Genomic DNA, 14,231 nt, shown 5'->3' on the forward strand with positions numbered 1-14,231 from the left:
TCATGATCACATTTTTTGCTTACATTTTTCTCCTCTAAAATCTAGGTGCATCTTATAGTTCGAAAAATACGGTAATACTCGCCAATTCAAGACTGACAATTGGGTTGCAGAAATCAACATCGAACAACCAGTGACGGCAACCATCTCATCATGAGCTGGCCCCAATTCTCACAATGCAGAGGATAGCAAAATTGAAATTTTCAGACAAATTAGAGTGTTTCAAAAAAGAGTTTTACTGATCAAGGTTTTCTGAAATACCACTGTGATTGTTCAGCTTTATAGAAGGAGGGAAGAAAAGGGAATTTGAGTAGCAGCAGTCCTTAAGAGTCCTTGTTGTTCACACTAGTGTCTTTTCATCAGAACGCCAGATGAAGAGCAGGTTTTGGACCCCACTCGGCATTATAACTAGGTCCATTAACTTTCTAACTTCAATTAAAAAAAAGGGCAAATACAATGTGCATGGATAAAAACAAGTTTGCACAACAGAGTTACAAAATGTGCAAAGTGCTACATGTGATGCAGCTATCTAGAAACTTGTGACATGTTGGGACACAGACAGACACACAAATGTTTAAAGTAGAGGAAAAGAACAGAAATCACAATATTTCGTTAAGACAAGTTTATAGGCTTTTTTTTTTTTTTACATACAATATAAAATATATATTTTTCTTTAACCAAACAAAAGCTTCAAGCTTTAAAACCCACATTAAAAGAAAAATAAAACAAAACGTAGTATGCAGATCTGTAAACTCAGAAACCAGGAAATCTTATTTGCTGTGAAAAGTCTAAATTTAGAAACTGTCCAAAAATCTGAATAAAATTTAAATAAAAAGTGTGCACACTTTCTTTGCATTTTGCAGATAGTGTAATAGTGTAAAATGCCAAAAGGTTTCATGAGTTCCTTAACAAGAACGGCATAGCTTAAAGTAGTTGAAGGGGTATTCTATTGTTAAGTTGGTATATTTAGACAGCAAGAAAATAGGCAAGCTTTCAATTGACTTTTTTTTTTTTTTTTTTTTTTTAAATCTACTGGGGTTCTCCTGCGCTTTTGTCTTACATTATTCAGAGCTCATTGCCCAAGAGGACTGACCCCCAAAGGGTGGGTGGCTGAACAACCTCAGTGGATACATTCAAGGCTGGGAACAAAGAGGTAACTTGTGAGTTCCCAGTTACTCATTCCAGCCTATTCATTTCTATAAAATAGTTGATAATGCTGGTCATCTTTTGACCTGTAGCTGCTATTATCAGTTCTGCAAAATGACAAGCCCCCACCCACAGGCTACTTGAGGTCTGTGCTTGTTTAAAATCCCTGTGATTTCTATATGTAAAATGTTCAGATAGCAGTGCAGACTATAGAAGCAATCCTGACAGTCACTGTAGTACATTCAGTTCAGCAGCAGAACAATAGTGCTAAACAGAACTGTCACACAAGGAGGAGAGCTCACCCTCAACAACAAGGAAGACAGGAGGCTGGGGAGCTGTGCGTTCCTGAAGACAGATGTTGAGACTAACCCTTTAAGTAATGGAATCTACCAATAGAACTGGTTAGGGTCCTACACTACATCCCCTTAATTTTTTTCCTGCATAGTGGGGCTCTCAATCTGTTTGGAGCTTGAAATCAGATCCCACTTATCAGAAAGTGATGGCAAGTCCCAAAGTCATCTAATAACTAGGAAAACCCCTTTAATGACCATGACACTTAAAGTTTTCAGAACCACAAAAACAAACATGATTTGCAAAAAAAACAAAAAAGTGTCATGATTTTAACAAAATATACACCTTACAATCTATGCGATAAAAGAACATACATTCACTTTGTCAGAGATTAAGACCTTATTAGGGATGAGGGATTAGATGATACATTCAGAATGACGCCCTTGTTTTAGTGATCCCTGAGGACTATACGCACATTCAATCTGCTCAAAGAGGGTTTAACAGTCTACAGTTCGCTCTTTAAAGCTATGATGAACACATCATGAAAAAGGACAAGGAACACCCATATTAAAACAAAAAAAAATATACTGTACTAACTTGGACAGATTTGAGAATTGCTGTAAACCACCTGAAATACTGAATGGTAAATGGTCAGCCTAAAAACAAAAAAGGCTCTTTATGTAAAGCGGACGGCTATAAAGATGACAAAAAAAACCACACTTAATTGGTGAACAGTTTGACCCTGGATTTATGCACAAGAGCTCTATGCTCGGAATCATCGTTTTCAACATCTTCATTATCAACCCAACTGGCCTTCAACGGCGTCATATCTGGAGCTACAACATCACCATCCTGAAAGAGAAATGTGGCATATTGATTTTTCCCCAAGAAAATGTTTTTTTTCCTCAAGTATTTTTATTATGTTTAATAGTATTAAGTATGGAAATTATAAGCTTATCAAATTATATTATAAAAAAAAAATGATAAAAGGAAAATTATGAAGGGGAGGGGAAAAAAAAACTAATTTGACTAGGAAGAGAATTATTGTAGAGGAGTAGTGAGGAAGGAAGGGGAACAAGGGAGGATAGAAAAGGGAGGTGGGGAGATGGGAATAGGGAGGGAAAGGAAAGCGGAAAAAAAATAAAAAAATCAATCATTTATAGTAATAGAGCAAGCAATTAAATAACAGGGTATTATAATTCACCGAAAATTTGTCACATTATTTTATTATTATTCTGGCAGTAACTCAACATTTAATAACTTATTTGACTAGCTCCAGGCAGAGATGATGGAAACTTCTTATTCCAATGAGACCAATTTTCATATTTCAGAATATACTTTAATGCGTAATTGTGCTCATAGATAGTGTGTTGCTGTTTATTTAAAAACAAGAAAGTGTTTTTAAATCAATATACTACACACATGTAGAATCGCATGCATAACTACCAGGGCTGTGGAGTCAGAGTCCATTTTGGTGGAGCTGGAATAAAATGGACCGACTCCAATTCCTAAAATATATCATGAATTGGGTTATGTGCTTTAAGTTTTTTCATAAGAATTTGGGAAAGTTATTAAATGTCTTATAAATGTCTGTTCTGTTCCTGATCTATGGATCTCGTCTTTTAGTTGAGATGAATCTGTGCTGCACTTTATGTACACGCTCAGTAGTGAGGCAGTGCTGTGGAGTTGCGGAGTGGAGTTTGGCTCACCGACTCCACAGCCCTGATTAACTACCCACTGCATGCATTACATCACAGTAGTGAAATTATAATGGGAGATTTATTACCAACTTTGCACTATGAATGCAACTTTTTTTTCCCCCCTTTGCACAACTTTTCAAAAAATATCAAGAAAAAAATAGTTGCATTTAGCATGAGGGGTTAGGCTAGAATCAATCTGAAAATTGATAGATCACATATATGGTCACAGGAAATCTCCCCTGTATTCTTCAAGAATAATACGGTTTTATACAATTTTATTCAGACTTTTTTTATAACGTTTTTGATTAGGATTTTGAAAGACATAATTTGTTTCTATATATTACAAGTGCACAACGCTCCTCATCGCTTCACAGTATGCTCTCAATTTTTCAAAATGCCCTGTTAAAGCATATCTGCATAAGCAGTCCAACAAAAAGAAATAGATAACCATTTGATTTATATCATTTATTGTATTTCTAGTACTTTTGAACGTGTAACCTAAGAGAACTACAGTCCCTGCTAGCAAACAGGTAACTGCAAAGTTATAATTGAAATAAAAAAAGAATCCAGATCTTGATCTATTTTTTATTATGAACATACAAAAAAACTCAGCCTTGAAAAAATTATTTTTAAGGGTCAGCAGGATTATTACTCTTCTGCAGGATCCAGAGAAACAGAAAGGATGGACCTGAAACAGGGACACCAAGAAGTTCCACTGCAATCACAGACCTGAGGTTTGAAGAAATCCCTGTTCATACACCACTGCACAAAATATCTCCTAGATGCTTCCAGACTCTCGTCATCTGTTTTCTTGCAGTAGACGCGAATGATCTGTTCTGCAAACTTCTCTGGGAGAAGCTGGGAAACCTGACAAAGATAGAAATATATTTTAATGCATGAAGAAGTATATACAAAATAATAAAAACCATCTACTCAGATCCAGAGAAAAGCATTTTGCCTTGTTTGTTAACATTAATGGTTTGATATGTAAAGCAATGGTGAACGAAACATAATTTTTTAACCACCAATTGATCCCATTGACACAAAATAACCATTTACAATATTCCAACTATCTTAAGTGCAAGTTTCAATTACCAGTGGAAATTTGATAGTACTAGCACAGGCCTGCACAACACACGACCCACAGCTCTGGGATGCGCAGCTCCTTCTGATATTCAAATGTATTCGCGTCTTTTAGGCACAAATACGTTTAAACACTGTGGAGCTCGGACAGGAGCAGCACGCGTAAATCCAGGCCCTGAGGTGCAGCAGCATGATGAGGTCATCACGCTGCTAATGTCACACTGCTGCCGGCACCGAAGAGCCGGAAGAAAGACGGCACGGCCAGCGGTCAGTGCTCCATTAAAGAGCCAAATATTGAATGCTTTACCATTGTGAATGAGGTGGGGAGGGGGTTAATGTTAGTGTGAGGGCATATAATGGGGGAGAGGGTCACAAATTTGAAAAGGGGCATAGTTTTGAGAGGTAGGGGGGTACTTTATTCAGAGGGACAATGTGTGTATGTGGAGGGGGGTTTGCTATTTTGCAGAGGAGCAGTGCAGGGGGGGTATATTTTGCAGAGGGTCAACGTGAAGGGGGAATAACTTGCAGAGGGAGAATGCGTGGGGGATATTTTACAGAGGAGAAATGTGGAAAGATATTTTGAAGAAGAGCAGTGTGGGGGATATATTTTATGCAGGAAGCACAGGCAATTATTTACTCAGGCATGTAGCATGGGAGTTATCTTTATTTATGGGCAGTATAATGATATCTAAATTTTTAAGGGCTTGGGGTCAGGAATCGCTGCTAAAGACGGAGAAGAGGGACATCTGCGGAGACTAGCGCTGGGCATCAAATCTCTTCATGGTGTCTTGTGTTACAAAGAGACAAAGTAATGGGAACAACTTCAACTGGAGAAGATGTCAAATATAAGGGCACCTGAATGCAATTGTTTAATTGTGATACTGCCTGCATCTCATCAGTACTGTGGTTCCTGTACAGTCCGCAGTCTGATGATAACTATTAACAACAACTCCCAGTATCTCTTAACAATTGTTAAAGACATACTGGGAGTTGAAGGTTCATGCAACACAATTGTTCATGGGGCTGACCTGAAGTTGCAATTGATAGTATCAAGCCATCGGGTTGCTGGTCTTACTCTTTGCCTTGTTCCTTCTATTCTTCCAACCATGATGTCCTTCTCCGGTGATTGCGGTTTTCGCATGATGTGTCCAAAGTAGGCAAGTCGTAGCTTGATGATACTTGCTACGAGTGACTTGCCTGACTTAATTTGTTTCAAAATTGATTGGTTTGTTCTTCTTGCCATCCATGGTATGGATGACATCCTTCTCCAGCATCACATTTCAAATGCATCAATTCTTCTTGTCTTGTTTCTTTATTGTTCAGGTTTTGCATCTGTATATTAACTCAGAAAAGACACAACTATGTACGAGCCGTGTCATCGTTGCCAGAGAAATGCTCCTTGAATTGAAGATCTTGTCCAGTGATATATTTATTTTACTGACTTATATAGCTCCATTAACTCCACAGCGCTTTACAGACATTATCAGCACTGTCCCCATAGGGGCTCACAATCTAGATTCCCTATCAGTATGTCTTTGGAGTGTGGGAGGAAATCCATGCAAACATGACGAGAACAAAAAAAAAGGTCATTTAAATAAATTGATAAAAGATGATTTCTCATCAACAAGACATCCGATATGAGGTATACAGGGAGGACTTTCATCATTCTATAACCTGTATGTCCATATTAATAGTTTAGATAGGTCAAATGTGGTGACAGATTCCCTTTAAGACATAGTAAATGTAGAAGTGCATACAATTAATAATCCTACCTACCATAATCAAGATCCTACCTGATCTTTGGTAATTTTTATAGCTTTAGTGAGGTCACTCTTGCAGTAAAACCTCACATTGTTGATTGGATTTTGCTCTTTCATGCCATAATCCATTTGAATGACCTACACAAAGAGAGGAGTGTAAAACATACCCCAGTGTATTAAAACAGTGCGTATACACATCAATTATCACTTTAAGCTTGCCATATTCTTAAAAGCCAATTATGTATCAATTTTGACTTCATTGTCCCCAAATGGCAGTGTCAGAGGATTGAAGGACTGGGTATGTTGAATTTCAGTATGTCCAATCCTTTGTTCCCACAGGACATAAATCATTAAAGTGCCTGGCAGCACTTTATTCTGCCTTTCGCCCATTGAAATAAATATTCTTTTTTTTTATTATTTTTTTTGGGTGAGGAGGGGGAGATTTTTTTTTTTTTTTGGGCAATAGCAGAAACAAAAAGTGGATTATATGTGTTTGTTAAATGTAAGCGACTTCAGCTACAAAGTCACTTCTTCATGCTTCACCACTGCTATAAGCATAAAACGCTGCCTATACTGTTCTATACAATGCACATTATTTTCCTCATATGGACATTTCCTATAATTAAAATGTTTTATGTGACTGATAGAGATAAGGACTTACATCTACTATAAAATCTTCTGGGTTGAGCTTGATGTCCGATACGCTGGGTTGAGGGATGGAATTAGCCAGGTCGGCTGGTAATTTGTCATACTCATCCTTTAACATAAATGAGACTTGGTCAAATAAAACCAACATAAGGTGTTCGTAGAATGGAAAAAGCAACAAGCCACCAGGACGCAGATCTCACCGGCTTAATCCTGGTATCTGCATTTGGCCGCGTCTGCCCCACATACTTGTAAAGTTGGCGGCGTTCTACTTTGCGCAGGATCTCTCTGGCTTTAGAGAGTTCAGGATCACTGGAGTATAAAATCTGGTGGAAAATGTTATCTGAATGATCAGAGAAAGGAGAGTAAAAATAAATATCAACGTTACTTGTCAAGTGATCCATTTGTGACAGCGATAGCGATGCTTTTACAAAATAAGTTGAGCAACATAACGGTCTAGAAAATAACTAGAGACAAACTGTGAAACAGTGATGTCATATTTGGCAAAAAATTGATAAACATTAAAGGGGTACTCCCATCTCCAACATCCTATCCCAATATGTAGTAGGTGTAATAATAATATTAGCAAATACCTCCAATTAGAAATGTAGTATAGTATTTTTGATTCACTATCTCTTTCCTCATGTGCAGGCATTGCAGGACCTTAGGTATCCATGGTTACGACCACTAGCAGGTAGCTAACTAACTGTGACTTTATCAGTGGACGTAACCATGGATACCTAAGGTCCTGCAATGCCTGCACATGAGGAAAGAGACATAGCAAATCAGAAAAACTATACTACATTTCTAATTGAAGGTATTTACTAATATTACTATTAATACACCTACTACATATTAGGATAGGATCTTGGAGATGGGAATACCCCTTTAATTAATAAAGATAAAAAAAAATAAAGTGAAGCCCCTGCAGGAATCTTACATTTCATGACGACAGCAGATCACGAGTTTGGACGAACGTCCGTATATAAATCCCCTTTTTTGGCAACACATTGGCTTTGCACAGCATAAAAGGTGCAAGCTATGACTACATCATACATGGGGGTCCGCAGGTTACCCCTGGAAGACCAATTCCATTTTAATTCTCCTGATTAAGCCATAAAGTTAACCCCTTCCCGATAAGGGCAGTGTCCAGTTTTGCATTTTCATTTTTTCCTCCCCTCCTTTTAAGAGAGTTGTAACTTTCTTTATTTTCCCGTCCACATAGACGTACGAGGGCTTGGTTTTTGCTGGGTGCTTTGTACTTTTGAATAAAACCAGAAATTGTGGAAATGTCGATTCTGACATTGTATGCCGTAAAATCAATTCCCAAAAGACATTGTGTGGTAAAAAAATTATCTGGTGATAGGATTTTCGTCATTCGTACGATTAAGGAAATACCAAACGCGTCCATTTTTTTTTTTTTTTTAAGTTATTTTAGTGGAGAGAACGCAAAAAAAGTGGAAATCTGTATTATAAAAAAAATAAATAAATAAATAAATTTTTTTGATTGTGTTGCCATTATTCCCTCGATAGAGCGGTGTGAGGGCTTATTTTTTAAAGGAGTTAAGAATGTTTTTAGTGATATCATTTTGGGATAGATATACAAGTTTGATTGCTTCTAACAGCATTTTTTTGAGGTGTTATGGCAACCAAAAGAAAACAATTTTGCCATCTTTTTTGTTTACAGATCGGGTTAATTATTTTTATATTTTGATCAGACTTATGGACAGTGATACCACATAAGTGTATTTTTTATTATCTTTATTTTTAATGAGAATAAAGAGGGGTAATTCAAACTTTTTTTTTTTTTTTTTTAAAAAAAAAACAACAACTTTTTACTGTATTAGTCCCCTTAGTGGACTTAAACCTGCGATAGTCTGATTGCATGTACTATAAACAGCGATACCAGAGTATTTTTGTATATAACAAAAAGCACGGTCTCTGTTGAAGCCCGGCTACATGCTGGGTTTTAAAGGAACTCTGATGACAGGCACTGAGGTCTTCATCAGACACCCAGCTGTCATAGAAACTCATCGGTGCCCCATGATCGTAGGGTTAGAGACAGGTCCAAGCTGTGGGTCACATCCCGTGAGCCCACTCCATACACTCACAACCGAATTGCGCCGTACATGTACAGCGTATGTCAATAAGTTGAAGGGATCAGCATTTTGCAATTTAAAACAATTTAATAACAATAACGTGTTACACATTACTTCACTAGGCAGAGTTAATCAGAAATATCTTGCTTATAATCAGTTGACTGCTTCCCTGGACTCATCCTACAATGTACTGAAATATACCTTTATCAAGAACTTAATCTTGTGCAAATATTTGTCTGTCATGTGTAGGACAAGCATAAATACTACAATATTAGGTGGGGGCCTTTTCTTTGTTTGTCCGATTTACCTGTGGACAGAGTATAATAGATTTCCTTGGTGAACAGTACAGTTTATTTTACCAGTACCATTTATTTTACTCTTGACTCCCTGACTTAACCCCGTTAAGCTATTTGACATACCGTACATATTGGTAATGAGCACTTCAGTTTGTGGCCCATGACGGATATCCCTCATGCCAATTGTGGCAAGCGAGGAGTTTGACAGAGGGAGAGCGCTCCCTTTCTCAGCCCATTGACATCGTAGCAGTGCGATTGCTATATACCATAGTTTATAAGATCCTGATGGAGGTGGTGTCTAACAGGATGACGTAATTCACTGCACTACATAACCACATATTAGTCCCGTGGGTGAATAATACACAATTAAGTCCATTTTTTATATCAATATTTTACAATACATAAAAACCTGCTTAAAATCTTAGATTTGCCAATGAAAAATCTGGATATATGAAAAAAAAAGAAAAAAAGCCAAAACAAGCCAGAAATTATATTTTTGTTTATCCCATCTAACAAAAAAAAGAAAAAAGTGGTGAAGTTTTAAGTGTCCTCAAATTGTACCAATAAAAATGATAAACTAATGTGGCATATAAAGGCCTCCTAATACTAGTGGTATGGGTGCGAGGGAAGGGGACATTAGACTTGCCTGAGAAGTTGTGGATCCTTTGTATTGTGAAGGTTTTGACTTGGAGCTAAACTAAGGAATGGAATTTAAAGTACCACTCCAGCGATTATTTTTATTGCTGCACTCGAGTGGTGCTACTAATGCCAGTTCCTTGCCCTTAGTATTATACTCACTACTGCCATGTTAAGCTGACTGACCAGAAACCAGGGGTAATGATCACAATGGCGGTGGGTAAGTATAACACTAAGGGGGCCTTACATTAGCAGCACCAGTCGGGAGCTTGAATTAAAAAAAAAACCTAGAGTGGTGCTTTAAGGGATTTTCTGGTTGCTGGTTAGGATACATGAACCTGGGTGCTTAAAGGGAATCTGTCAGCAGGTTTTGTTACCTCATCTTAGAGCAGCCTGATGTAGGCAAAGAGAAGCTGAATCCAAAGATATACAGTACAGACCAAAAGTTTGGACACACCTTCTCATATAAAGATTTTTCTGTATTTTCATGACTTTGAAAATTGAACATTCACACTGAAGGCATCAAAACTATGAATTAACACATGTGGAATTATATAGTTAACAAAAAAGTGTGAAACAACTGAAAATATGTCTTATATTCTTGGTTCTTCAAAGTAGCCACCTTTTGCTTTGATGACTGCTTTGCACACTCTTGGCATTCTCTTGATGAGCTTCAAGAGGTAGTCACCGGAAATGGTTTTCACTTCACAGGTGTGCCCTGTCAGGTTTAATAAGTGGGATTTCTTGCCTTATAAATGGGGTTGGGACCATCAGTTGTGTTGTGCAGAAGTCAGGTGGATACACAGCTGATAGTCCTACTGAATAGACTGTTAGAATTTGTATTATGGCAAGAAAAAAGCAGCCAAGTAAAGAAAAACGAGTGGCCATCATTACTTTAAGAAATGAAGGTCAGTCAGTGCGAAAAATTGGGCAAACTTTGAAAGTGTCCCCAAGTGGAGTTGCAAAAATCATCAAGCGCTACAAAGAAACTGGCTCACATGAGGACCGCCCCAGGAAAGGAAGACCAAGAGTCACCTCTGCTTCTGAGGATAAGTTTATCCGAGTCACCAGCCTCAGAAATCGCAGGTTAACAGCAGCTCAGATTAGAGACCAGGTCAATGCCACACAGAGTTCTAGCAGCAGACACATCTCTACAACAACTGTTAAGAGGAGACTTTGTGCAGCAGGCCTTCATGGTAAAATAGCTGTCAGGAAACCACTGCTAAGGACAGGCAACAAGCAGAAGAGACATGTTTGGGTTAAAGAACACAAGGAATGGACATTAGACCAGTGGAAATCTGTGCTTTGGTCTGATGAGTCCAAATTTGAAATCTTTGGTTCCAACCACCGTGTCTTTGTGCGACGCAGAAAAGGTGAACGGATGGACTCTACATGCCTGGTTCCCACCGTGAAGCATGGAGGAGGACGAGGTGTGATGGTGTGGGGGTGCTTTGCTGGTGACACTGTTGGGTATTTATTCAAAATTGAAGGCATACTGAACCAGCATGGCTACCACAGCATCTTGCAGCGGCATGCTATTCCATCCAATTTGTGTTTAGTTGGACCATCATTTCCAGTGACTACCTCTTGAAGCTCATCAAGAGAATGCCAAGAGTGTGCAAAGCAGTCATCAAAGCAAAAGGTGACTACTTTGAAGAACCAAGAATATAAGACATATTTTCAGTTGTTTCACACTTTTTTGTTAAGTATATAATTCCACATGTGTTAATTCATAGTTTTGATGCCTTCAGTGTGAATGTACAATTTTCATAGTCCGGAAAATACAGAAAAATCTTTAAATGAGAAGGTGTGTCCAAACTTTTGGTCTGTACTGTATCACTTGGATAACTTTTTGCAGCCGTTCTGACACAATCAGAGCTTTTAGATTTTGCATGAAGCAGAGCTGAGAAAGCTAACCCGAGAAAGCTAACCCCACCCCCACCAGGCTCTTAGTGTACAAAATGAGTAGACCGTAAGGTGCCCATCACCGGAGAGGGATGTGGGACCAGGAGGCCTGTGACCAGCTAGTCACAGCAATGACTACTGGTTGCATCACTGAAATCTGTGTTTTAACCCCTGTCTTCAGCTTACACAGCAAAAACCTGCTGAAAGATTCCCTTTAATGGCAAGGAGTCAGTGTATGCACTAAAGGTTTTGAATTTACTATGCAAATAACAGAATAAATCCAACAAATAATTAATTGCAAATCTATACAAATACAGTGCTAATACCCACATGGCAAATAGAATATGAAATATACTGAAGCAATAACACGATATCCAAGTGGCAGGATAAGTCACAAAATAAGACCTGATAGTTAAGGCAACACAGATGGAATCGTATCGCTGCTCAAGGAAGCTTCATCAGGGAAGATATGCAGAGAGATATTGTTAGTGTTATTTACAATATGTAATCAATATAAAATAGGTTATCAGTGAGAACAGTTGTGAGATGCTATTAGGTGGAGACAGACATCATCTTTAACAGCTTGCTAATAAGATCATGTCGTCAGAAACCTGCTCAGCGTATTCACGACAAGGCTGCACATGTCAAGTGGGAACACTGGATAGACCTCATTAGATGAAGTCATGACTCTTACAGTGGGGTGATGTGCATGCGAGAAAAAAGCCACGCAAGTCAGGTTGGTCCTCAATGCAAATGCAGCTAATATTGTTTTCTGATATAAACCTCCAAGTATTTTGCATATGTAAGATAGTTATGTTAGGCAAATGCAAAATCTGAGTTAACATTATGTGCATGCGCCAAACATATACGCTTGTGTAGAAAAGGCCACACATCAGGCTGGTCCTTAATATGAAGGTAGCTAATCTGGTTTCCTGATCTAAACTTCCAAGTACTGCATTATAGAGGCAAAGCATATGTCTAACATGGTGAATCTAACACTATGTGCATGCATCGATCAGTCAGATAATTACATAAACCTGGAAGATCTGCCTTGTCAAAATGCATGCATCAATAGATAAATGTATATTCTGCATAATACGGATATATGATGATATAGTAGCATGCAATGTCGATATGGAAAACAAAAACCATATGCATTGAAAAAGAAAAAGAAATCTGCATAATACAGGTGGAGACACAGGAATGAATCCGTGCAAGAGCTCTTACAGGATATCATTTGTTGACAATCCGAGAACAAAGGTACAAAGAAGCACAGACATGGATGCAACTGCACAAAAACAAAGGTGCTAGCGTCAAAGGTAGCAAAGAATACAGGCAGCCATTGAAAAACTATAACTCCCATAATAGAGTTTGCAAGAATATTCTTTGTTCTCAGATTGTCAAATGATAAACAAGAGCTCATACACACTTAAATTATGCAGATTCATTCCTGTGCGTTTCTCAATGCATAGGTTTTCTTATTTTCCATATCGCCAACGCATGCTACTATATAAATCATTGTATAGCCTTATATGCAGATTTTTGCACTTATCTATTATATATTGATACATGCATTTTTACTATGCACATTATACAGGTATCAGTATTTATCTGATTGTTCGATCAACAATGTTAGTCATATTCAGTAACTTTTTTTTTACACACACACACACACACACACACACACACACACCACTTGAAGTTCTATATCAAAAAACCATAATAGCCATGTTCGCAGTGAAGACCAACCTGATATGTGCAGCCTTTGCTAGGCTTATGTTAGAACACTTATGCCAGGCATATACAATATCTCTTGCACACGCAATACTTGGAGGTATATATCCAGATCTAAAATAGATGTGTTTGCATCGAGGACCAACCTGACTTGCATGGTCTTATTCACACATGAGCATCACAACGCTGTACAGGTCATGATTTCTATCTAGTGATCCCAAAAGACATGCGCAGCCTTTTCACACATGTGCTGAGCAGGTTGCAGGTGTCATGATCATAGTGATGACGTCCATCTCCACCTAATAGCATCTCAACAACTGTTCTCACTGGTAATCCATTTTATCTTGATTACATATTATATATAATACTAACAACTTCTCACTCTTTATATCTCCCAATGAAGCTGCTTTGAGCAGTGACACGATTCCATCCATGTCGCTTTAACTATCAGTTCTTATTTTTGACTTCTCCTGCCACTTGGATATATTATTGATTCAGTATATTTCATATTCTACATATTTTTCTTTGATTGGCATGTAGGTATTATCCCGGACAGTTAGCACTTTATTTGTATAGATTTGCAATCCCTTATTAGATTTATCATGTTATTTGCATAGTATATTCAGATTTCCCTTTTACTGATATCTATTGTATCTAGATTTTCATTACATTATACTTACTCATACCGGGAATTTATATATACATACAGATATTTCACACACATTCCTTTCCCATTCATGCGGGAGAGTATGGACACATGGGGTATTTTCATACTCCGGTTTTAATCATGTAGTCAATTTGTTGTCCAAAATTAAATAATTTGATTTCCATATATATGCGCATTGTTATCTTTTGGTCATATTATTTTGAATACTGATGAAGCACCCTTTGCAATAGATTATTGGCAGCGCATCTTCTTAAGTGTATAATTATAACAAT

At 37.8% G+C, this 14,231-nt stretch overlaps 1 protein-coding gene across 1 annotated transcript in view; it reads right to left on the reverse strand.

Annotated features, from left to right (window-relative positions):
• Positions 1–209: 209 nt before the first annotated feature.
• The window catches only part of LOC141272723 (deoxynucleoside triphosphate triphosphohydrolase SAMHD1-like), a 63,760-nt gene continuing 49,738 nt past the window's right edge, over positions 210–14,231 (reverse strand). Inside the window, exons 12-16 of the mRNA XM_073683727.1 lie at positions 6,826–6,965; positions 6,639–6,734; positions 6,011–6,115; positions 3,864–4,001; positions 210–2,286 (exon numbers count right to left, since the gene is read on the reverse strand). Coding sequence (XP_073539828.1) covers positions 2,155–2,286; positions 3,864–4,001; positions 6,011–6,115; positions 6,639–6,734; positions 6,826–6,965 — 611 coding nt within the window. The 3' untranslated portion in view covers positions 210–2,154. The remainder of the gene's footprint in view (positions 2,287–3,863; positions 4,002–6,010; positions 6,116–6,638; positions 6,735–6,825; positions 6,966–14,231) is intronic.

The sequence above is a fragment of the Phyllobates terribilis genome, unplaced genomic scaffold (genome assembly GCF_046119375.1).
Source record: "Phyllobates terribilis strain yellow unplaced genomic scaffold, ASM4611937v1 Scaffold_5__5_contigs__length_657084704, whole genome shotgun sequence".
In the NCBI taxonomy this organism is placed as follows: domain Eukaryota; kingdom Metazoa; phylum Chordata; class Amphibia; order Anura; family Dendrobatidae; genus Phyllobates; species Phyllobates terribilis.